At 38.5% G+C, this 26,928-nt stretch overlaps 1 protein-coding gene across 7 annotated transcripts in view; it reads left to right on the top strand.

Annotated features, from left to right (window-relative positions):
• gria4a (glutamate receptor, ionotropic, AMPA 4a) overlaps positions 1-26,928 on the top strand; it is a 124,929-nt gene that overhangs the window by 68,246 nt on the left and 29,755 nt on the right. For all 7 annotated transcript variants that reach the window (XR_015124665.1, XM_086261373.1, XM_086261374.1 and 4 more), the window contains exons 6-13: positions 1,237-1,290; positions 2,359-2,517; positions 6,931-7,098; positions 8,312-8,416; positions 9,361-9,471; positions 19,589-19,795; positions 21,021-21,236; positions 23,608-23,768. Coding sequence is in view for 6 of the 7 variants with exons in the window: in XM_086261373.1 (XP_086117499.1) it covers positions 1,237-1,290; positions 2,359-2,517; positions 6,931-7,098; positions 8,312-8,416; positions 9,361-9,471; positions 19,589-19,795; positions 21,021-21,236; positions 23,608-23,768 (1,181 nt within the window). In the remaining variant the exon portion in view is untranslated. The remainder of the gene's footprint in view (positions 1-1,236; positions 1,291-2,358; positions 2,518-6,930; positions 7,099-8,311; positions 8,417-9,360; positions 9,472-19,588; positions 19,796-21,020; positions 21,237-23,607; positions 23,769-26,928) is intronic.

Raw genomic sequence — 26,928 nt, forward strand, 5'->3', positions numbered from 1 at the left:
CCCCTGAGCAAGGTACCATCCCTACACACTGCTCCCCGGGCGCCTGCTTAGTGGGCTGCCCACTGCTTCACTGAGTGAATGGGTCAAATGCAGAGAAAAACAAGTAATTTCCCCATGGGGATCAATAAAGTATCCATTATTATTATTATTAATTACTGGTAACACACAGAAATTTAATATATGTAAAAAAAAAAAAAGCTAAAATTACAGCATTACAATGCACATAGTCATATAGCTACACAGACACAAACCCACACTAGTAGCGGCATCTCAGACACACAGACTGTTTCTTAATTGGCTTCTGTGCTGAGTGAACAGACAGACAGGAGGCGCACGCACAAACGCACACATGTGTACTGAGACGGGCATACAGACACAAACACACACACTAGTCAGCTCTGCAGAGCTGGCACTGGCTTGCATCCCTGCTCTGAGACAGAGACTGCTCTGTTTGTCTGCCCCTGCCAGCTGCGATCTTTGTGTGTGCACGCGCGTGTGTGTACGTACATCTGTCTGCGTCAGTACAAAGCCACTGATATGTGTGGGTGAGAGAGAGACAAAGAAAAATGTGAACAGTTTGTTAATTAGGTTTATGCCACTTGTTAATCTCAATATGCATTCGACCACTTTGTCAGAATTCCCACAGTCTGCTGTATTTTCGCTCCATTTCCCTATATGGATAATATCAGTGACCAAAAACTCACGGGTTTTAGTTTTGAGCAGAAATATTTTTACCTTATAGGTCACATTTGAAATCAAATAGCAAACAAAAAAAAAAAAAAATGAAAAGAGTGAAATCATCTGCAGCTTTTATAACCCATATATTGTGTTTGGGTCAGACTTGACCTGTTTTCAAGTTTAGGTAAAGTATTATATGCTTTCTTTCAGTGGAACTACATTTCTCAAAAGCAGCTATTTCAACAAAACAAATTAAATTTTATCATTTCAATTTGAATGTCTCCAAAAGACAAAGTACTGGCTGTTTTCTGCATCACTAAAACATTTTAAAAGTCTGCAGAGTTTTTAGCCAGCATGGTACCAAAGTCTTTATCATTTTATCCTCCTTTAATCAGCATAATAAAGTAACCACAGCACCACTGTTAAGGAAGGTAATGGAGCAAGAGATGGAGGAAATCACCTTTTTGTCCTTGTCACACCCCTGTCGTGCTCCCTAATGCTACTTTCCCCTGGTTTCCAAATTAAATCCACGTTTTCTCTCCCCCTCTCTCTTTTCAGGCTGTCAGTGTGGGGAAACATGTCAAAGGTTACCATTACATCATAGCAAACCTGGTAAGGATGCTGGCGTTGCTTTCAACTGTTGTCCTGCTGTTTTCTGAAACACGTTTCCTACAGTGTTGGTGTAATATTTTATTCCAAAAGCCTACTTAAGAATCCACAGTTGACATGCAATACTAGACAAAACAAGATGGACCTTTGAAGAATTTTTCTTCAAGTCTTTGTCGTTACAGAGTTGGAGATTTTCTGCAATGATTAAAAAAACATTATCTTAATTATTTTCTATTTATTTCTACCAGATCCTATTATGTATTTTACTAAATTACTATTTTATCATGTGTCTCTCCTTGACAAAGTCACACCTTTGGGAAGCTGCTGGAATCAAGCTCAATAAAATCAGCATTGTTTCAACCTTAATTCCTGAAATCTTTTGAACAGTAGTTCTCTCCAGCACAGTGTAAAAGGGTCCGGCTCAGGTCAGGTTAGATGGAATTTCATTGCTTTTAGTGATTCCTCAATGTTGCAAAGTTTCCACTGTGGGGATGTAATCTGGAGATCTTAGTTTGTGGGAGGACTTTGAACCTTAGACCAGGGGTCTCAAACATATGGCCAGGGGGTCAGAATTGGGCCGACAAGGTCTCCAATCTGGGTCACTGGACAGTTTTGGAAAATGTGAAGGAAGGCCTAAACTTTGGACTTTTAACTAAAGTTTTATGTTTTACAGCTTTTCCTGCTCATAAAGACATCCCCCCATGGCCATTCATACGATACCGAAGTACTTGAGTAGTAGTTAATCAATTAAATGATCTACTGTAGAAAGTTCTGGGTTTTGCTTGACTTTTACAGTGGTTCCACAGTTAGAATAAATACATAAACAAAATAAAACACATTTCTTTATCAGAAAAACTGAGACTTTTTTCTTATATTAAGATATCTCAGGCAATAAATGTGTAGTTAGTGAAGTGTACCTTCTTTACACTGATTAAATGGTTGTTTCCTTGGATATTTCATAAGATGAATATGGACTGCATTACATCGTCTGGTCTGAAGGTTTTTGTGGTTTTTGTGTTACATTGTTCCAAACACATTTCTTTATTTCTGTCATGCTTTTGGTCTACCCAGGGTTTCAAGGACATATCTTTGGAAAGGTTCATGCACGGCGGGGCCAATGTGACCGGGTTCCAGTTAGTGGACTTCAGCAAGCCTATTGTCATAAAACTTATGCAGCGCTGGAACAAACTCGATCAGCGTGAATACCCTGGATCTGAAAGCCCACCTAAGGTAATAAAAACACGTTGCTCTATCATTGAATATGCATTTTGGAAATCTGCGTCAGACAGAGGTCTCGGTACCTGAAACATATTCTTGTGTGGTATCTGAAGCACTGAAATAAATTCTACAGCAAAATATGGAATGAAGAAAATGCAGGACTTCCATTCAGACTTACTTCAAAAATGCATGGTATTGAGATAAACAGTTACTTGAAGTGCACGCACACACATTACTGCCATTGATGTGCAAATTGCTCTTTGTACCTGAAATTCAACGCAAAAGCTGCACGGAAGGTTTTCAATCAGGTATCCAGCCACAGGGGGATACGCAGTATTTGAACCATTCAGAGTGTGATGTGGTGCATGTGTTACAGCTTCTTAGCCAATCAGAGCATGACCTCAGAATATGGCAGTGAAAAGGCTTATCTGTGATTAAGTCTCAAGGTTAACGTGATGCATACAGATTATGTAGACTAAAGACTTTGGTGTTCTGTGTCTGTTTAGAATAAAATTCTGCTGTCATGTGTCGGCTCTCTCACCTATTTACTCACTTTTCTGAGATATCTTTCTTTAACCTTTATAGTTCCAGCTCCTTATAGATATTCACAATTAAATCCCTTGACAGAGCACTGACCTGTGGGTATATTTATAGAAAAAATGTCCACCTACCCATTAAAAATACATCAGCTGTCAGCCCTCTGCCCGCTTGCTGAAATTGTTTGTATTCAATAATCCTCAAAAAAACACAGTAACGCAGTAACTACTTGTAACTAGTAACAGTGATGCAAATATATATTTATGGTTTTACGATTTCTAATTGGCACGCTATTTTTCACCCAGTCCCAGTGTTAATGAGCTAATCATCAGTTTTAGATTCACCTAATGAATTCTCATTAGTAGATGTCAGCTTCATCAATCGTCCCTTAACATTTACACAACATTTAGTGTGTTAATTGAGGTAAGCCTATTATGCATGATTGTGACAGATAAACACAGTGAACATATTTTGATGCACAAAACAGAAGCAAACACACCTGTAAGTGCTCAAATCTCAAAACCTCTAAACATCTTTGTTTAAGTGCATTCAGAGAATGTATTTACTTTTGCTGCCATGTACATATACTGTGTTACAAACCTGGAAACAATGATTTGAATGATTTAACAGTAACAGAAATCCAGTTACCTCTCGTGACAACAGATGCCTCCAAATTGCTCTTGGCTAATTTTTGCTCTGTAAAAAAAAGGAAAAAAATGAGCTCAGTTAACCTTGGGGCAACTGGTAGCCTTAGGCCAAATAAAAATGTGGCCTGATAATGGGCAGGGTGGGAAATACTACTGAGAATTGTCCCTTCTACACTTGAGGCTGGAATTTGAGCCGCCCATCAATCAAAATCTCTTAACTGCTGGTTTCTCTTTGTTTTGCTTGGAGATTTTATTGAAAAGTAATTGTCAAAGAAATATATTAAGCTCATTAAAATGTTGTAAATAATAATTAGGATCACTTCAGGAGATACAAACAATTTTTCCAAATTTCTGCAAACACTTGATCTGACTTTATGAATGTTGACCACATCTGTGTTAACAGATTTAATCAAAATGATTAATAAGAAGGATTTAATAATGATCATCGTGATAATAATCTTAGTAAACATTAGATTTGCTCACTTAAATTCTACTTTTAGTTATTATTGCTGGTATGAAATTAAATGTTCAGATGTTATTTCCCTCTCAGAAACTCATTTAATATTTTTTTCAATGTAGTGTTTAAATGTTTTTTTTCTTTTTGTTCGTCTATTAACTTCTTGCACAATCCTGACGTTTTCCATCTTTCTTGTTATTGCTTTTAATCAAATCCAGTTTATCCGTATTTTTTTTGAGCTATTTTCACAGGAAAGACACCCAGGTTCAGAACTTACAGGTGGAAAAGATAAAAAATTAAACATTCATATTGGGTAGAAGGCAGCAGCCCTACTTTAAAAAAAAAAAAAAAAAGAGCACACAAGCGTAAAAACACAGACACTCTGAAAACGACCAAAGTGACACAGGACTGTATACAGAGCGATGATCAGGGATGAGAGGAAACACAATGGGAACTAGACACAGCTGAGATTAAGCAAGACAATGAAAAGACAGTAAAACTAAAAGCAAGTCAAAAAGAGACAAACAACTCACAAAATAAAACAGGACATAACAAACAGCTAACAGACAAAGTCTCAAAAAGAAGGAAATGCTGGAGAGACAAAATTAGAACAGAACGTAACAGTAAAAGCCTTCACTCACAGACCGTACCGTTCTCCCTCTGAACGAAGACGAACTCGTGCTCAGCCAGTGTTATTCATGACGCCACGTTAAATGCTGTCATGCAAGGACACATCTATAACAGATTCAACAACCCTGGATATCTGGAAAACCAAAAACCCTTCTCAAAACAGGAAATTACAACTATACATGGAATTAAATAAGGAAGGCTTTGGCTACAAGACAGCAAAAAAACAGCAGCTTTCAGTGAAACAGCCTGCAGCATCCAAACCCAGAGAATAATCAGAAACATGTATTTTCAGTCATCATATTGTCACAGTCATGGGAATTGTGGAAAAGGAATTTGACCTGATGATCAGACTGTGAATGTCAGGGTCAAATACCAAGTCCAAAATTATTCAGGATCAAGTTTTATCTGTAACATCTACCCAACAGCAGAATTTTGCTCTGTTTGATTTTTGTTCTTTTGTTCTTTGCGTGGCAGTAAAAGAGGTGAAGATTCAGATGTGGAAGTCATCAGAATACTTCCAGGAGTGATCTGAAAACAGCAGGGGAGCCATAAGAGAGCTACACAAAGACAGTGAAATTTAGGTCAAATATGGTTTTGGCTCGAATTGGATGGAGTCGTTTACATCACAAACTTAGTTAGTTAGCAAAATGGCATTTTTATTAGCTTTAAAGATAAATAACAGCTGATGCTACTAGAAATAATTTTAGTTTTTCTTGCATTTGATTATACTGGACAATGTTCAAGTCCTTCCACTTGCAAAAGGAGGGATTTGATCATTTCACTTTTTGCAAAGCGTCATAGCTGCATAGATTTTTATAAATATGTGTGAAAAATGAAAACTACTTGGTTCATCTTTATATATTAATCATAAAGCCGGTCCCTGATATTTTTCTCTAAATGTTTTATCCTGTTTGACAAGCCACATTTAAAAACTTAAAGATTGAATCTGATCCTGGGGAACATTTTCTGAAACTTTGTGTTTTTAAAAGGTAATTCTGTTTCTTTGTGCCCCCAAAACATTTGTACTCTGCTCCTGACATAAACTGAAAGTTAGAAAACTACTTGGCTCACTTTTTGTTTTCTCTGTGATTCGGATAGTCTTCATCTGTCAGTCACATGCCTAAAGGCTTTCCTTAGTTTCAAAGGGTACAGATGAAAGGAGGATGACACAGTTGCGTAGCCTTGCAAAAAACACCTTGTGGGATACAAATCAAGGGATGTCAATAAGAGAGAAACTACCTGCAGAGGCGTGGAAAGCATTGGCAAGAGAATCTCAGCCGACTTGCCTGCATCCTTCCATTTTCATCCCTCCACTTCTTTCTGTCGCGATGTGAAGGCAGCCTGCTGAGTGTTTGACTGCCTCCATCTGTGTGGAGCTGCGTGTCTGTGTGTGTCCTGGGTGGGGGTGTTGCTGCTGAGTGTGTGTGTGTGTATTCTTCCCTGCAGCGCTGTGTCTTACCTATAATGAATTTGTCAAGCAATCTGTCAAGACCACCATCACTTGCAGGGTTTCATCAGAGCACAGACACTGATAGTGTCTTACATTGAATTAAAATTAATAGCAAGTAATTTTAAAGGTATTAAGTCTATTTTATAATACAACCCAGTGAAACAGTAATAAGCGTTTGTAAACCTTGGCAATCAGCATGACAAAGAATTATGGCATATTTGAAAAACACGTTTATGATATAATTTAACTCATTTAAATGGCTTCAATGTCACGTACAGTGACTTTATTTAAAAACTGTAACTCTGTCTAATCCTGGCACATTTACAGTGATGTTACATTTATAGTGGTGTTGATGGATATTTACTGGAGAAATAAAATAAAATTCAGAGCAGTGAGATAGACTGTGGCACTGGTCACAGTTTACATAATGACCATGTTCCCTTATGTAGAGTTATGATGGTCTAAGCCTGGTCAAAAGATGTGAGTGGGTAGTAATACTGTTGTAGAAAAACATTCTTGGAAAGCAACAAATATACTGAAATACTTCACACTAAACATTTTAATGCAAAAGGATAATAAAACAGTTTTTAGGCAATTTATGTTATCAGTTATATAACATGAAGGACCTAAGATATACATACAGTTCTATACAAAGTTTAGGCTTGTCAAAGAGGTAACCTTTGTCCCCTCTCTCTTTTTCGCAGTATACCTCATCTCTGACTTATGATGGTGTCCTTGTAATGGCTGAAGCCTTCCGCACCCTTCGCCGTCAAAAAATCGATATCAGTCGCCGTGGCAATGCAGGTGACTGTCTGGCCAATCCAGCTGCTCCTTGGAACCAAGGAATAGATATGGAGCGTGCGCTCAAACAGGTTGGCTCAATTTCACTGATAGTGTACAAATTTTATAATAGAGTGAATGCTAAATGAATTATCCATTATCACATGTAAACACACAAAAAACAAACGAAATGAACAAAACAAAGAAGAAAGACTAGGATTGTTGCTGATGTAGAATTTTTTATTTTTTTTTGCTTTCTCCTGAAAAGCTGGAGGTAAATAGGTTGTAAATAATCTGAAACAAAATGGTAGCAGAAAAAATTACTGAAAAGGTTTTAAACACTAACTAAACTAATTAAACCATTCAGATAAACTCTTGGTTTTGTGCCTTTATTTTGGAAAGTTAAATCCAAGTGCTTTTATTTTGAAAATAAGGCATACAGTACATGGATGCTCTGTTAGGGACTGCGGCTGTTGTCTGTTGTGAATCGGTAGAAATTTTGTGGTCATAATGTTAAAGTTGTGGAGGTCCCAACCATTTGATGATAAAAACAGCACATGACAGAACAAAATATTATGGAAATAAATGCTTTGGTCCAGTTGTTTTAAAATACTGTATCAACAGGACTTCAATTGTCTCTATGTTTATACTTGTACTGCCGTATTTCTATATCTTATCAATTTATATTAATGTCTCATGTACTTACCCATCAGCGGTATTTGCCTCAGACTTTCAGTGTAATGTTTAAAGTGAAAACGAGACAATATTAACTTTAATTAGACTTGGCCTCTAAAAGCAAAGACAAACTAACGCTTAATGACAACAAATGAGGGGCAACCTAAGAATCAACAGAGAACATTAAACAACAAACTCAAAAACACTGGGTCAAAAACCCAGCACCGTTAAAGTATTTGCATTCATTAATTCTTCTGTTTATAGTTGCTTAGTGGCAGCAGCTAACATTCCCACACTCAATTCAGGTTTTCAGCTTGGGCACAAAGTGTTCATAGGAAACAATGCAAGCGTTTCGTTTGACATAATTGAAATAAATAACGGGTATCAGTCTTAATGTTAACTGTGCATCAAATTATTGCTAATGGAAACTCAATTTTGTCTCTGTTGCAACATCCCGTTGCAGTTATTGAACTATTTGTTTAAGCACCACTTGCTTGGCTTCACCATGAAGACAAAAAAAGAAGCCCAAGCACTCCTATTGTACTCCTGACTGTTCACTGAGTGTCTGCGATCTTAAACATCTGTATGAACTATTTTAGTTTTATGTTTCTACTGTTACAATTCATCCAGGTGCGCATTCAGGGCCTGACTGGGAATATTCAGTTTGATCACTACGGTCGGAGGGTGAATTACACGATGGACGTGTTTGAACTCAAGAGCAATGGCCCGCGCAAGGTAAAAGTTCCTCATGCATTAAAAAAAGACAAGGACTATAAATTTTTGAGTCCAGATACTCACAGCAATACCATGAGCAAAGTATTTTAGACCGTGTTTCTAAAAAGCCATGTTAAAAGACAGGAAAATGCAAAGAAAATGCTGTTTATCTTAATTTGAGCAAATGCGATGCCTCAGCAGGATATATACATAAATCACAATTAATTTAAACAATTCCTGTTAATTTGTATAGTGCTTCATTCTTCATTCAGCCTCCATTCATAAAAATAATAATTTACGCCATAATTATTTTCATAATTCTTAATTAATAACTTCTGTTTGCAATTATGAATACCATTAGATGACTGCAATCAAACCAGCCATCACAGCTTGTGTATATTAATGGCTTTTTGGAGTACACACTGGAGATCAGCTCCCAGGCAACCTGGGGGTACATAAAATCTGCAGTGACATAAATAAGTAAAGTTTGAACATAATCTGTCTCAATAAGAGAAGAAAGTAAGAGGACAGGATGTCATTTGGAACAGCTTATAAATTCTCTATACTGGAAAATCACATACATGTAGCCCCAATAATAAAGATATAGCACCATGTTCCAGCATCGCAATTGTTCCTTCGACAGCAATGTGTGTTTATTGAAGGTTCTTGGCTCACACTCAATATCTCCTACAGTTCCAATGGGAAATTTCCTGGAGTTTGCTCAATCTGATTTATCTTTCTCTCAGTCTCATTTTCTCCTATTTCGCCTTCTCATTTCCTTTAATGATTCTGTTTTACCTTTTCTGTCTCGATTGTATTGCATGCATGTCGAATTACATTTTGCATAAATTGTGCGAGGGTAAAACTGATTGAAAGTACATTAAACTATATTTTCATGGATGTTTTTTCTCTTATCCCTCTCATTCATCTTCTCCTACTCCCATATATCCCCCTGTTTACCTCAGATTGGTTACTGGAATGACATAGACAAACTTGTGTTGGTCCAGAATGAAAATGCTCTGTCCAATGACAGCTCGGCTATGGAGAACCGGACTGTTGTCGTGACAACTATCATGGTAATGTACCATCTGACTGTTTTCATTTCTCCATTGTTTGGGTGCTATTTGGGTGAAGCTCTCCTTCAGCGCAGACACTCAGTCGTTCCAAAATACATAGCCTAATGTCACCAGAATCTTGATTTGACTTGAGCACGTATGCAGAGACTTGAAGTTTATGTTGAAAAAAAATTACACACCAGAAAAAATATGATAACCATATGAAATAAGTTTTTATTTTACATTTTTTTCCAAGCAAGATTAGTAAGTGGAAATTGATGGAATAGGGAAACTCTAGGCAGAGAATTTCTCATATACAGAACACCCACTTAGAATATTTCACAGGGGATAGGATACACACTAACCAGTCACTTTATTCGGCACCCCTGATCGAGTGGTATAATGCAAATACCTAATCGGCCAATTACATGGAATCGATTCAGTACATTCAGGCATATGGACATAATCAAGATGACCTGCTGAAGTTTAAAGTGAGCGTCAGAATGGAGATAAAAGGGGATTTAAGGGACTTTGAATTAGGCATGGGTGTTGGCGCCAGCTTGCTGATGTTTCAGAAACTGACGACCTCCTGGGCCAACAAAGAATGGCCCAGAAAAGAGAAAATATCTAGTGAGTTGCAGTTCTTTGGGTAATAATCTCTTGATGCCAGAGGTCAGAGGGGAAAATTGCCTGACTTCTAGCTGATTGCAAGGCAACAGTAACACCAGTAACCACTCATTGAAGCCAAAATAGCAGCACATCAATTCGATTCAGTTTGATTGTATAGCCCAATATCACTTGTAACTGTTCGAAAGGATTCACAGGCATAAAAACATTAATGCACAGGATGTCCAACCTTGAAGCAGATGAGCTACAACAGCAGAAGAGCACACTGGCTGTAGCAACTGAAGCTACAATTCCCAAGGATTCATCAAAATTGAACAATCGAAGGTCTAATGATCCTTGATTTATGCTGAAACAAGATGAAAAGCATGGAGCCATCTTCGTGTGGTTGAAGCTACTAGAAGTGACCTAATGTCAGAAAGCTCACATCATCTCAAGCTGGTTTCTTGAATATTGAAAAATACTCAGATTAGCCTCCACCTTTTGCATTTTATCTTCTAATAGCAAGTGAGAATCTTGTTTTTAAGCCGCATCACTCCTTTTCATTGAAGGGTGTCTTGAAAGTACCCTCTAGGTGAACTGGGGCTATTTTCAGTACAATTAAATAAAGGAGAAGTGGGCATGTGTCATCCCTTAGTGCTAATAGAGTCTGCCATGAATATTGCAGTCTGTACTGTGGGGAAACAATGGCCACAACATTAATGTGATAATACGAGGCTAAAGTGCCCCTTTTAAGTGTTGTTAGACTCGTCTGATGGTTCACAGGACGATTGAACCCTTATGTCTGGACAATCTGGCTTTTCAGTCAGCCTCTGGCACACTCTCTTTTTTTTTTTTTTTTTTTTTTTTTTTTCTCAACGTGAACCTCTAACCTTGACAAGACCCTGCCAGCCTGGAGGTCGGGCAGTTTTGATTCCTTGTTTTGGTGTTAAACATCTGGGAATATGTTGATTGACTTTTTTATTTTATGAAGCATTTTATTTATTTATTTTTAAACTCAACATTGAGATGCTGTCAGGCCTTTAATGTTTAGTTTACAGAGAGGTCTTTAATTACATGTAGGGGCATGTGACCCGAGTACATCTTTGGAAGCTGCAGTGTCATGTACAAGCTAGTTTTATAAGTTTATGTAACATCTTAGCCATAAACAGACCCAGGGGCCAGCTGTGAATTAGAGGGCAGATCTTTGGGGTTGTGAGTTTTGAAGGCAGCATAACCCTGTGTGTTCCTCTTACTGATGCATCCATCTCTCCCAGGGCAGAGTGGACTTCTCCTTTCTCTGTGCCAGCTGTTTCCGGACAAAAATGCAATCTTAAAAACCAAAGAAAAAACTGTCCTCCCACCATTATTTTACACATGAACATGCTATTTATACACAGTCTTAGAACTCACACACAAATATTCATATTATTAATTAAAAGAGAATTTAAAAAAGAATCAGTTTCTCATTTAAAGTAGAAATAACTGCCAGAATCTAATATAGGAATAATACAAATAAGCATGCAAATGTTATATGAACAACTTCTCTTTGACTTTCCCGTTTAAAAGATTTTGATTTTTTTTTTTTTTTTTTTTTTTTTGGCCTGTCCCGTTTGGCTCTTTTGCCCTCAGAATTGTTGTCTAAAGGCAAAGAAAGATGCCCAACGGATTTACTTTACCAAACTGACCATCCCAGCCTTTGAGCCTCTGGCACACTCTCACCTCAGCCATTGTTTCAGCGTCCATGGGAAGTGTTTGGAAACTTCCACTTATCAAAAAAAGAAATGTTTTTTTAGCTTGGACCCTCTTTGTTTTCTTTTTATTGGTGGGGGCCATACATTATTCAAATGAAAACGGTAATGCGTCCGCTGATTACTGATTACACACGATCGTAACCAGTCAACATATGCAATCACTTTTCGTAGAGAGGGAAGTTACCACAGTTACTTTGTGGATACTGTAGAACTGATAGCGCTTCAAGTCCAGCTCTGTGGTGAGGTTTACCTGTCTTTGTGGTCTTTTTGGATACATTCAGCATCAGAAAGCTGGAGGATGAACTCCAACAAGGGCACAACATGGCACCGTTTTAACACTGAAAGAAAAATCAGCCTGGAAGTGGACGAGCTGGATGAGTTCAATAGAGCCCTCGCAGTACAGCCAGGAGGGAGTGGCACTTGTCCAGCTGGAAGATTTCACTAATGTCTCATTAGTAGGCAAATCCAAAAGTGACCTCAGATCACCATTTAGAAGTGACCTCAGTCCAATCTCTTCTAATAGCTTTCACATAGACACTGCTCTGCAGCCCAGTTTAATTATTCCTCTTTCTTCTACAAACAAGGATAAAGGAGGGCTAATCGGTGGATGTGTGCACATCCTCCGCTTACATTTGATTTCACTTCACCCATCTGCAGCGTTTTTATGGTGGCCATCCCCTTCCTGTAAATGCAATCAGTCTAATTCAATTTGGCATGCAAAGTGATGCAAGTGAAAGCAACTCAAAAGACTAATTTCAGCCCAGAGATAAAACAAGCCACAGATGCTCGGGCTTTAATTCGGTGTTTTGTTTTAAGGCACATTGCATCGTTTCATCCAGAAAACTCAAATGTGACCAAAATATCTGCAGTTGTACTTCGCCATTGCCCTCCCCTCATGCAAATACTTACAAACAGACAACGGCTCAAAGATGTTGATTTGAGAGTGCAGTGAGTCTACAGTGCCTCCGGTGGCCAGATCCAGTCATCACTCCTGCTGGCGCAGAGGAAAACAGCCGCGCATGCTGCTGTAAAGAGTTCAGAAACACTAAATCAGCTGGATTAGGTGTCCCCAGTTTGAGCTTCACCTTCAGCCATGCACATTTCAGCTGGCAATATATCAAACTACACTGCAGTGTTTGGTTTGGTGACTCGAGTCAGGTGCAAGAGAAACATACAAACACATCATCAAGATCAGATACTTAAAAGGGCAATTTAGTAATCTGTGACAGTGCAGTGCTGTTTTCTGTTTATTTTGTACTGTGTCAATACATTAATCTCGTTTTGGTTGAAGAGCTGGTGTTATGAATAAATTAGTATGGTGAACAGTGTGTACATGCTTCCGTTGTTTATTTCCATCTGTCATTCTATAATATGTCTGTCATTCATCTGACATTCCAGCACATCTGTCCTCGTACTCCCCTCATCTCTCCTTCGTCTTCTCGATTCTCTGTAACTGTACTCACCTCTTCAGCCTCCCCAAACCTTTGTTTTCTACCTCCATGCCTGCAGTCTTTGCATATTTCTCTGTGGATGGTGACCTCAGCAGGGCTTGACTAATGTTAGCTCAGCCACCTCCTCCTCTTTGCAGCCTCTGGTGATGAGGAAACCTCTGCAGCGACACTGATGCCGAGTCTGCAGACAAACCAACAGACAGAAAACACAGACCCTCGAAAATGACTGAGAACAGACAGCCTGATAGAGTTTCTCTAAAGCTCTTAAAGGACTTATCTTTCTTTTCTTTTTTTTCTGTATAACATTTTTTTTTAATTATTTGGTTCTGACATCATATATTTGCTTAGATGAAGATGGCTAAGAAATAACGGCACAGAGAAGAGACGAGAAGGAGGATCATGGCCCTGTGAGGTTTTGGGCTGACTTGCTCATTGTGCTCCTGTCTTCCTCTCGTAACAAAGCTACCACCAGATGAAAGCTCTGCAATGGATTCTGCAGCGTCTGTCAAGGTTTGACATTTGGTCGCACAAAGTCACCGGACTGTGGGACAACGTGTTAATTTAGATTCTTCTCTTTTTGAGGACAACACAGCTACCACCGTCCTCTCTGTTACACTGCCTGCAGAAGAATTTGCCTTAATCAGATTTCGATTTTATTTTTTACTTTTTTTTTTTTAAGAGAAGATGTAGGTGGAGAGTGACAGGTCTTCACTGTCAGTCCGGCATTTTTTTAAGCACTCACCTTTCTCTCCTCTGTCTTCATCTCTATGCTGTGTCTCTCTGTAAATCTATTCAGTCATGCCTACTCAGTCAACTTTCCTTTAGTGTATTTGAGCTCTTCTGATAGGTTGTTTTTTTTTTTTATCTCTTCATCAAAATAAAAGGGTAAAGTAAACCTGTTCTCATAATTTTAGGTGACTTGTTGGGCATTTGTATGAGACAGTGCTATTTTCCATGTCTCTCTATGTATTTAATCTTACTTCCACAGAGACACTGTGATCATTTGTGTACTCTACATGTAAAAGAATAGCATTTTTTTAAAACTATCCCAGAAAATACTCCAAAGCTGACCCTACACGAAAATGGAAATATTGCAGACATCCTCAAGACCCAAATGCTAAAGTAAACATTAATTAGAAACCCAGTTACACAAACACATGAATACATGTGCATCTACAAAGCCCTCACAGATCTCAGAGCAAAGATGAGGGCAGATTGTTAGATGTGTTGCCTATGGTCATTATTAAAGAGTCCTTAACTCTATTCCAGATACACCCATGAGGACATGACTGTGTCTTATTTATGCCCCTGCTTTATAATCATAGTAGTGCAATATATCTGACTTTATATTAGTTAGATTTTAAGTTAAACAATTCTAATCTTAAAAGAAAGAATATTGTTATTGAAAAAATAAAACCAAATCTTTAACGAACCAAAAGGATTGTGCACGGCTGGTCGGTTAGACTTAGTCTGCCTTGATGTCTAATTAGTTGTCTGACTGATTCATATGTTGACAGACAAACTGACTGACTGTTACTGAAGAGGACTTGAAGGACTGGCAGTCTTCGTCTTCTGGTCATTGGTTGGCTGCTCAAATAATCTTATTAACTGCTGAACTGCCCTGCTTTCTTTATGGCTAAATAGCTGGGAGTTAATCGCACTGACCAACTGGCCAAATATGTGACCGGATAGATGATTATGTACTGTGATTGCAGTAATTGCTTAATAAATGGACTGCCTGACCAAGTAACTGACAAAGGCTGTGACTCACTGCCTGCCTTGCTTCTCTGGTCATGTGAACAGATAGCTCGCAGGCTGGTGAGATGTCTCTTGCTATGTAAAAATCTGGCTTTTAAAATGCTGTAATCCAGTTGGGGGGTTGAGGGGGAGTGAATGAATGACTGGACAGTTAAGTTGACTGTCCATTGCATCCACCAGGCTAGCTCACTGGCTTACATAGCAAGTCATTTCTGCCTTTTTGGCACCAGAGTGAAGTGTTTCATGTCTTATCAGCCCCAACCATTTGCTTCTACAAAGCTGTTCTCCCTCTCTCACACACCCCTTTCCCTTCTTTGCTTGCTCCCTCGCTTCTTCTCCATTTTTCTTTTTTTGTCACATTCTCTCTTTCTCTTAATCTCTCCTTCACACTTTCCCCCTTGCTGTTTCTATCGTCTATTCTCCTTGTAGCGATCACTGTTTGTATTCTGATCTCCTCCCTCATCTTTCTTCTGTAGTTTCTTACAGCCAAAACGCCCTGCATCCCTCTCATCCTGCTAGTCTCGTTTCCATTACCATCCTTCTTTCCTTTCAACCTCCTGATTCTTATTTCTTCCTCTCTTCTCCCCTCCCATTCCTTGCACTAACTCATGATGCCACATTAGGCAACACCCAAACATGATGCTTTTTCCCAGCAGTAAATACATGCGCTAACATCTTGTACACACACAAACTCACTCACTCACAGCAAGACAAAAGTGTCTGGAGCAAACTGATAACAAACCTTAAGGAGGCATTAAAGTGATACACTGCCACTTTTGCCAGAGCTTCAGCTAAAATGTGTGTGTCCATACATATAGTATATCCTTTCGTGTGTATCGGCTTACATAAAACTAAATTAACTCAGCAAAGTAGACTTGTCAGACTTCAAGCATTTGACCTTGTAATTGAGATGGCTGCATTCTCCTTAACACAAGCTGACTAAAAGATTCCCGCTGAGAATCAGTGATTAAAGATGAAGCAAACAAGCGCTCAAGGTTATTTTTTAAGGAAGGGACCCGATAAGGCGCTTCCATTTCAGGGTCAGCAAAGAAAGTTGTTTGGACGTGACAGGATTGGATTCACAGAATTCACTATAAAGCTGACAATAAAAATAAATAAAATAAATAAATATGCATTAGAAGATATTTCCATTTGCCAACTGCCAAGAGTTTGATTTGGACAATAATGCTGTTCTCCATTTGACACTACAGCATGTGCACGAATACTTGTGGATATGATTTTAAGTTGATTATTACATAAACCTTAAACCAATTATATCAGAAACAATCTCAAATTCAAATTAAGCTCCAAAAATAGGAATAGAGTGGTTTATTCAAAATGAAAATGGGAAATAGGTGTAGCAGTTTATTGAAACATGTGCAAAGATACATGGAAATAGAGATATATAAAGAAATAAATAGCTTGTTACAATTCTAACAAGCTTGAAAGGTATGACACCTTAAATGTTCAACACAGTCTGAACTCTCTTAGCTGAACTGTAGTTCTCCAATCTTCTTGAATGACATTCAAAGCTCCACTTTGAATGTTGGCTGCCTTTTTGTTCTGTTCTCGTTCAAGATTATCCCACACTTCTTTAATCATGTTGAGGTCCAGGCTCTGTTTAGGCTAAATCCTGACTGAGAGTGTTCCACTGTGTGTGTGTTTTTATCAAGGTATGCTTTCACTGCATTGGCAGTATATTTGGGATCACTGTCATGTTGAAACATGAAACTGTTGCCAATCAGATGCTTACCAGATGGTACCTTTTTTTGTGTTCATAATTCATTTTGAAACGATCCCCAACCCCACTAGCTGAAAAGCTGATCTAAATCACGACAGTACCTCCACCATGTTTTACGGATGGATGTAGAGAGCAACAGAACTATTGCTCAAGACCGCTTTAAAAAATCACTGAGGAGATGTATGTTGTATTTTTCAGCTAATCCTTTGGTTGCATTCATTCCAATGGACAGTTGTGCTAAGCTAACCGTCTCATGGCTGCAGCTTCATGATTAACTTACAGAATTAGAGTGGTATCAGTCTAGCTCTGAGCACATATATGTTAATGGAAACTATTAAGGTTATAGATAGTGCTTTAAACATGCAACCACATCAATCAGATTATAATATTGCATACGTTTGAGTTTCCTTATTTCCTTATATATATTTGTACAAGTTGTCTGCATTACAACTGGTTCCAGCGTTCAAAGCACTTGTACTTTAAAAGATGATTTCCTCACACTATCGCTTTCCTCTTACTTTTTATCCCTGGTATGCGATTGTGATGGCTCTGTGCATCTGTTTCATTTACATGAAACTGCTTTGCTTTTCACATGATTGATGTATAGTTTGTGGAATTTGTGCCCCGGAAGCTGCTAATGTATCTGATAATCATATTTTTGGGAGAAATGTTTTGTTCTTTTATGTTTTGTTTTCTTTGTATGTTATGAAACTGAGCACCAAAGGGCAAATGTTTATACTTAATGATGATGACGATGATTGTCTTGGTAGTGCAAATGTTCAGCATTAATATTCAACATAAATTAAGAACTGATTTGAATGCTTGGCTTCAAAAGAAACAGATTTTCTTAATAGTGTTTTACTGAAAAGTGGAGAATTTTTTTTTTTTGCAAAAAGCACCTCTGTAATGTGTATTTGTTTTTGAATTGTCTAAATGTAATGTTATTTTCTGTATGTTTTTTTTTTTACCTTGTTTATGTGGAAGAACAAAAAGGTGTGCATGTCCTAAGCAAACTAAAAAAAATGATGATGAACTCATTTAAAAAATAATATTTTAGAAAAAGAAATGTTTACAGCTATCCTAGCAGCTTTTTCAGGTTGTGAACATGCTTAAAATAACAATGATAATACTTTATCTTGATGTTTTTTGGGTTTATTTTATTTTGGTGGTGGCCAAAATCAAAATACCAGACTGGAGTCCTCAGAATGGTAATCCTCAATCCAGTGAGCAGTGTCAGGATGTCCAGCAGAGGCAGTGGGGAATGCTTTTAATTTTCAAGATATTTACTCATAAACCAAATTAGGAATCAGATAATATAAGACAGAAATTCTTCTGCAGTATAAATCATCTTTACATTTAGATAAATGCAAAGTCATTAAATACCCCCACTGAGAAGAATTTCTCATTTTACGCCTCAGTCGTACACAAGTGCACAAGTAAATGGTTTCATTTCAAGCTCTTTGTTTGCTGAAGAGAATAAGGATCAATCTATAAATCCAACTTCCCTTTGAAGGATTTGTTTGTATCGCTCAGCTCCTGTTGTGAGATGGTTTTAATCCCTCTGCATGCCTTCCTTTGAGCTAGACCTTTTCTTAATGTAATTCAATTTCCCAGATTGAAGATTCTCCCATTGATTTCATCCAGATCTGTGTTCTTTATTGCTCATTTGACCTCTTTGATTCATGTCAGCATAAAAATTCTCCTTGATTAAACTGTACTTGAGTTTGGTGTGAATCAATTTCGCGAATGAAGAATTCAAATGTTGTCGTTTTGTATGCGTTTTATCGTCCACATTTACTGTTTCATAGCTCGGCCGTGTTGGGTATTATACCGGGCCTGTTTGATTAAACAGATGAGATTAGTCTTTGATTAAAACAGGTTTGATAACATTTTAATAGGCTTTGTTTCATGTGGATTACAGGGTAAGCTGCCTCAGGCATAATACCATTACTCACTGCTTCTGATAGATGCACTGTCACTCAAAAGACTCTCTGCGTCTGTGTGCGTTTCTTTTCTCTGTGGATATCCTACGTGCAGCGATGCATTTGTGCTATTCCTAATACACCGACCACCTCACATTAAACTCACTCTTTTCGCTTTCATCTTTGATAACTGCATGCACAGAATTCATTTCGCCTAAAAGCACCAGTCTCCTCTGCTTTTTCTTCTCCTTCTTTGTATTTTTCTTCCCTCTCATACATTTCTCTCTTCTCAGCATTAGTGTTGCACTAATTCAGGTGAGGGTCCCTGTGGAGTCATGTAGACGAAGGCATATAACACAGTGCTGCAAGTTAGAAAAACAAGATATAAAACTTCACCTTGTAAAAACCATCTGTAATATATAGATATTTTCCCATTTTATCAACTATCATTTTTTATCAAGTTCTGGCTTCTGTGTTTTACTAACAAGGTAGTTTGTGTGTGAGATTTTATGTTACTACACAGTTACTAACACATGAATCTGATAATGTGATGGTGGGTTATATGGACATGGTCCTGTATGTACGCTAAGATATCATAGGGTGATGTGTATGTAGTTTATAAAATTCAGCTGATTTGCTCTTTGGTCTTTTATTCAATCCTGTAGCTTTGCATTATTTTCATATCTTGTAGAGATTTGTTACTCAAAGATTGTTTTTTACAAAAAGAAGTTCAATATAAGCTTCTCCTTAAAATCTATATACATGTCTATTTTTCACAAGAATAACATCAATTTTCTTTGTACGTGTTTCATGCGTGGTGCATTGTTCGTAAGCAGACTGGTTCCTCTTAATTCCTGCCATCATGTTCGTCCAAACAGCTGTCCTTCTTCCCTTATGCTGGTTTTGTAGGAGGGTCCTTACGTGATGCTGAAGAAGAACTGGGAGCTTTATGAGGGCAACGACCAGTATGAGGGATACTGTGTGGACCTTGCCTCTGAGATTGCCAAACACATCGGAATTAAATACAAGATCTCCATTGTACCAGATGGGAAATATGGAGCGAGGGATCCAGAGACAAAGATATGGAATGGCATGGTTGGCGAGCTTGTGTACGGGGTAAGGATGGAAAAATTGCAGCATGCAAGGAATGCTTTGAATTTTGTTCTGGATTTTCTGTTAAGTATCAGAGTATGGCGTTTAAGTGAAATCACAATGACATTACAACAGCATCACAAATCACATCCTGTTATGGTGCACTTCGGTGCCTTTTGGCAAAAACTTCTATAATCTTTGCAGAGGTCGTATGAGCTGCAGAGACATTACATCATGCAATGACTGAGAAATTCTCAAAATGACTCCCTGCAGTATAGCAACTCTCACAAGCTCTGCATCTCCATAGTTGCCAAGTTAGCTTCCCACTGAGATGTAATGTCACGGCAGGTTCACTTATTTCTTGAGATTTTTGCCACGCTGGTTAATTATGCCATATACTCCCAGGCACAGTCTGAGATCTCACAATGCTGTCTGAATACAAACTTTATTTGCACACACAAGACAATGTCAGTCGTCGATTTGACGAAGAGTGAAAGCGGAGACGTTGCAGCAGAACACCGACAGAATTAATTACCCTCCAGAATCTGGAAGGTGACACAGCAGAACATTGACTAATCGGGTTTGATTTGCATCAAACACTCACAGTCCGTCCTGATAACGCTTCTTCCACACATAGAAAATACTGTACTGCACTTGTAGTCTTTGTCTTTTCTTTGTTGTACTTTACCCCCCCGTCTTTGCTGTAATTTGTTTTATCCGTCCCTCTATTGTGCATTAGGTTGAGTGGGTATTTGATATCCTGTCCTCTCTGTTTTCTTTTCATATCACTTCTGTCCTCGTTCTTTTATATTTGCTGTTTACTTTTCTTGTGTTGCAACATCTTTACTCTTTGTAGCAATGCGCTGCTATCGTAGGTTGTTTCACTTACCACTGTAGCTATCATTTAGAATCATGCAATCATTCAGCAGTCTGTATGCTGAATTAATGGTATTTCTGACTTTTCTTTGGATTTTGTAAATGTGTGTAAGTCTGTATGCACACTGCCTTTCATGTCTACTGTATGAAATACTCCTCTGTCGTTCTGGTATCCCATCACCCGCCTGCATTTCTTTCAACCCTCTGCTCTCCCACTTCTTCTCTCACCTTTGAGTCCAGTTCCCCTTTGCTTTGCTCATTGACAGTTTCTATTCATTATAGCTTGTTTGTTTTATATGCAGTTGATGCAAATTAACTGCAGTAAAAACATGAGAGTGAAGTGAAATCTCAGCCCCACCCCTCTCCTTTGCAGAAAGCAGAAATTGCTGTGGCCCCACTGACCATCACCCTGGTGAGAGAGGAGGTGATCGACTTCTCTAAGCCTTTCATGTCTCTGGGAATTTCAATCATGATCAAGAAGCCTCAGAAGTCTAAACCAGGTGTTTTCTCTTTCCTGGACCCACTGGCCTACGAGATCTGGATGTGCATAGTGTTCGCTTACATTGGCGTCAGTGTTGTGCTGTTTTTGGTGAGTTATTGTTACATACTAGGTGTTAGAATTTGAGCTGGATCCCAGGACTGGACTAGAAAAGTTACTGAAGCCTTGGGTTAAGGGATGAAAGCGCATACAGTAGCTACAGAAGTTAGTTTTTATTGTAAGGTGCTTTTTTACCACACAACTCATCATGACTCTTGATGTCTCTGAGTATATATTTTTTTATGTTTTATAGATTAGCCCTCAATAGCTAATGCATTTAAAAATTTAAGAAGTATGACAGTACTCCCTTTACACTCTCAGCTGAAATGGCATTTACAGTGTTGAAGACAGCTTCTAGGCAGGAAACCATTGGATACTTAGAGTCATCCTCTATGAACAGAAATATCATAATAGTGATGTATGTGAGACATTTAGATGCTCAATGTCAGATATTTAAGACAGCCCACTTCAGCATGCACAAGATCAGCATAAGCCCTGTGATACCAGATTGTCTGAATATTCAAGGAAACTGTTTTTCCTCTTTTATATAAATCAGAAATTCACTCTCCAAGGTTTTCCTTTTATCTGTTCTGAGATGTTAAACAGATGTCTCTCGCCGCTTGCTAGCTCAGTTTGCCTCTGAAAACACATTTCTATCATTTTGTATTAACTTCTGTGTGAATAGATTATAGCGCAACTTAAAAAATGCAACCCTACCCAACTAACTCTGTGACCTGTGGACTGATCTTAAACAACAAAAGAAAACAACTCTGGTCAAACTTGAAAATTTAAAGGTGCCAAAGGTGATGAAGACCAGGCAATGCTACTTGCTAGGAAATGGAGTCCACTAATAGCTGATAATCATTTTCAAAAATACACTTCAACAAAAACATCTGCTGTTTAGTTGATAGAGGCCACCATGCTTTGCTGTAATGTTGCAAGCCCATAATCAGTGTTCATTCTCAGCCTCTGCATCTTTTTATTAGCACTACTTGTGCACTATATTATTATGAATTTATTAAAAATTCACAGAGTACACTTCAGCCCATGGGCTCATGGTGTCCTGGTCACCAAACATTTGAACATTTCAGAAAAGAAGCGCTCCCGGGCAAGAGCGATTCTTTACTGTAAGCTTTACAAGCAGCATTTGCACCTGGAAATAGCTAATGACATCAGATTTTAAAAGTGGATCAAGGTTTTTGTTTTTATTTATTCTTTTTGTTTGTTTGTTTATTATTACTATTATTATTATTATTATTATTATTATTAAAGAAGTTACAAAAATGATCTGGATTCAAATATGGCAGTAATGACAGTGTTAGTGAGACGGTAAGTTAAGGTTAGCCAACTTGTGAAACTTTAGCAAAACATAGTTAAGACTCTGGTAAGTCCAGCTCCCATACATACTCCCAGGGGTTGTCTTACTCATGAAGTAATTTGAAAATAACAGCTAACTAATCAGATAATGTTATCAAATGACTATAACCAAAGTCATGTAACAAAGTTACAGGTTACAGTTAACCTTAGCTTGCTAAAGTTCTGGAGTTAAAATTATTTGTGTACATATTAACTGACTAGCCAGTCAAATTACTTCACCAGCTATAGAGGAACGTGATCCATCACATCACACAGTACTGTGTATTTGCCAAAGTTTGATTTAAGGCCAAAAGAATATTCATTGCCTCTATATAAATAAAAAGCCTAATACATTTTTGTACTTTACAGTCACATGTGATAAAGTAGAAAACTGGAAACAAGAAAATGTTGTCTGATATATACTGTAGAGTCAACAATTGTGATTGTAGCTTGCAACCACAAATGTTCTTTTCTGATGACCAACGGCCCAAAAAGCTATTTTTTCCTTATTTTGCTGCTTTCCTTTTCAATGTTTCTCTTGTTTTTTTTCTGCCACACAAAAATACTGCCACACAACTGTGTTACCTCAAATGGGTCTGTAACTTTGTCTACACTATTATTATTACTGAGCAATGCAGGGAAATGACGCCAAGCCAGCTACCTGTACTGTAATTTAGCTGCACACCATGTCTACTGTTTTTAGCTTTGTCAAGTCCAAGTTTACTCTGTTGCTATTATATTTATACGCAATATTTAGTATAGATTATATACACTGGTATTGCTGACTTACATCTCTGGTGATTTCTTTAGTGTTCTAATGTTGTGGAAGAGCATAATAACATTGGTGATAGTGCTGTCCGTGTCTCATTACCATGTGGTTAAAAAAGGGGATTTTGACCATTTCAGACCTTGGTAGTCCTGTAGTGTCTTTCTTGAAATTAAAATGAAAACATTTGTGTGCATATTCAAGTCCTTAACATGTTTCAATTTTTCATTTTAATGTTCCTATTCAGCTTTTCTTTTTCTTTAAAATTTTCTAACCACTTTTCTGCATATGCTATCTTAGGTGAGTCGCTTCAGTCCGTATGAGTGGCATGCAGAGGAACCAGAGGAGGGTGCCACAGAGCAGGGCCCCACTGACCAACCTCCAAATGAGTTTGGCATCTTTAACTCCCTGTGGTTCTCACTGGGAGCCTTCATGCAACAAGGCTGCGACATCTCACCACGGTGAGGGAGGGAAATGATCTGTGAGAGACAAACAGAGTGCATTTGTGTTTGCATGTGCGTCAGACTGAGCGAGATCATATTTAAGGCTGTGTACAGGGTGAGTGTGTGGGCTGGGGAGAGCATGTGTGCCTGTGTAACTGTCTGTAATGCTTGAGTGCTGTAGTATTAGACAGTGGTGATTCAGACTGTTGACAAAGTGAATCACCTCTTTTAGCACTTTTCTAGGTTTAACTGAGCTGGGCTGATACACTAAGGCACACACATGCAAACACAAAAACGTAGAAGTGTGAAGAAAACACCTGCATACAGTCCAGTGGTGATGTACATGTGGGTCTGTTATGGTGGAAGATTTAGCAGTTTGCTAGGTGTGTATGAATCTTTAATGCACCACAGAAGAGGCAGAGTCCAGCTATATTTTTAGAATATTTATAAGAATATGCCATTTTATTATTGATAACCTGAGAATGCAGTTTAGTGAAATATTCATTGCCAGCATCCTCAAGACCTTTAGGGAGCAAGTCTAAGGAGAGAAGGAGCAGCAGGGAGCACTTCACACTAAAACAAATGAAAGCAAAGCCTGATGAGTGATGAACGCAAGAAAAACATAGTGTGATCAGTCGAGTTTGGGAGAACAATAAAAAAAACTGTTATGTAAGCATTCACACGTATATGGAAATGGAAGCTTCACATTTTAGGAAGATAAAGTTATTGCTCAACTGAACATTATTCCACCTGCAACATGACATTACAACCCTTTCGTGTTACCTGAAATCGTTAAAACATGACGTTTATCTGCCTGTGGGAGAGTTACACTCTCCTTACATTTTTGGAGATTATCTTTATAGCTGCAATATGTCTTAATGGATTTAGTCTTCCAAGCACAAGACATCGAAAAGAATCCAGTCAGTAAGAACAACACAAATTAGAAGATCCCACATGCTGCAACCCAAGCAACGGTCCATTACCCATACTGGAATCCAGTGAGTGGATCCAGTCCTGGAGTGCTGTGTATATGTATTGATTTGGTACTAAGAGGTCAGGGATGCAACAATGACCTTAAATGTCACAATATGCACTGCAGGGGAAATTTACAGGCAGTCTTTTGCTGTTTTCTAACAAGCCGGGTCACTTCTGGATTTCGTGTCAGCTCTTTGCAGATGATATAGTTCTGTTGGCTTCATCAGTTGCTGGCCTCCAGCTCAAAGTGGGAATGAGAATTAGCTTCTCCAAATCCAAGCCCATGGTTCTCGACAGGAAAGGACTTAAAGTATCTGGGGTTTTGTTCCAAAGTGAGGAAGCGGAAGGTCGACAAACGGATTTGTGCAGCATCTGCATTGATGCAGATGCTGCACAAATCCATTGTGGTGAAGTGAGCTGAGCGTAAAACCAAAGTGTAAAACTACATTGCTACACTTAACTATAGTCGCAAGCTCTGAGTAATGACCAAAGGAGATCATGATTCCATGGGGCAGAAATTGGTTTTCTCTGAAGCATGGCTGGGCTCAGCCTTAGAGAAAGGGTGAGAAATCTAGTCATTCTAGAGCTGCTGCTCCCCCATGCCAGAAGGAGCAAGTTGAGATGGTTAGGGCATCTGATTAGGATGCCTCCTGGGCCTCCCCTAAGCAAGGTGTTCTGGGCATACTTGGTGGAGGGCCCACAGTATGCACAGGAAACTATGTCTCTCAGCTGGCTTGGGGACAGTTCCTCTGGATGAGATGAAGAAGGTGGTTGGGATAAACGAGGGATGGATGGATGGATGGATGGATGGATATACTTATACTTAAATATACTTAAAGAGGAAAGCTTTTCCTGATTTTACCTGAGTTTCAGATTCTGTTACCATTTTTTATTTCTTAAATTATTTCTTTTGCAGCACTTCAATTGTCTCTGGTGCTTGTTTTATTTTGCTCACTAATCATTTTACTTTGCTGCTCCTGCAAAGGACTTCATATCACAGATCTTGAAAAGTGGTATATGGCAAACTTTATCATTATTCGTTATTTTCTTCTTCTCAAGGACTATTCTGCTGTTTCTGAAATGAATTGACATCAAGAATCGCTCAGACATTTGTGCTGCATCTCCATTTGCATTTCTCTTTCAAAAAAAGAACAAAAGTTTCTTTTCATCCCCCCAAACTTCACTTTCGTCCTCCTCCTCTTTTGCTCCTCTGCCCTTCTCTTGTGCTCTCGCATCCATCTCTTTCATACGCTCTCCTTTTCTCTCTCCACTTCCCGACACATGTCGTCTCCTTCTTCTCCCCACTTTACTGTGACTGACAGGCCAATTCTAGCCTTAGCACACAAAATGGAAAACACTCACATCGGCTGCGCGCACAACCACTCAGAGATGCACGGTCATACAAGTTGTGCACACGAATAAACAGACACTTTACAGACTTTGCTTTCCTTATACACACGCATGTAAAAGAACAAAACAGCCAGCGTACAGTTTCACAACAGTCCAACACACACATGTGGACCTTTCTGTCACTTGCAGGTCCTGAGTATAAGCTACAGCTGTCATATCAATAATGTGATACTTAACATGAAGCCAGTGTTCGTCACATAAATCACTACAGCCTGTCACTTCCAATATAGCACAACGTCTCCATAGGCCAGGATTACAGCGGCCGCAAATGCCAGATTATATTCTTACAGTAAGAAATGTGTTTAGTTTATCTTATGGATTTTTCAAACAAATCTTGGCAATTTAGGCTTAAGATTTTTCCTCATAGTAGCACCTCCTACAGTTACAGTTGATGAAGTAAATGCACTTTGATTTACACTGTATCAACATTTTAGTCTCACAAGATACACAAGGACGGGTACATTTGCTGTGTTTCTCCACTCTGATGGCATTTGGTTTTCAACCCCCTGTTTTTTTACACAGAAATGAGCTTTGGAGATGCATATCTCTTAATTGTAATATTGACAATATGGGGACATACCTGGTGTTTTCTAATAAGAAAGAAGAGGCCAAGGAGAGGTGAAAGCATTCAGTGAACAGGCGCGAGGTTAATGATGGAAGCACAAATGAAAACAAAAGTATATTAACTCTTGACCACACATGTTTAAATAGATAGCACTCAATGTTCCCAATGGCTTTGTCCATATATGTGGTGCTTTATATGGGCTCTTGCTGAAAACAGCGTGCTATATAT

Source organism: Aulonocara sp. 'chitande type north' Nkhata Bay, linkage group LG14, assembly GCF_057382095.1.
Source record: "Aulonocara sp. 'chitande type north' Nkhata Bay isolate Kocher_YH1m ecotype deep benthic linkage group LG14, A_spYH_male_GT1.1, whole genome shotgun sequence".
Classification (NCBI taxonomy): domain Eukaryota; kingdom Metazoa; phylum Chordata; class Actinopteri; order Cichliformes; family Cichlidae; genus Aulonocara; species Aulonocara sp. 'chitande type north' Nkhata Bay.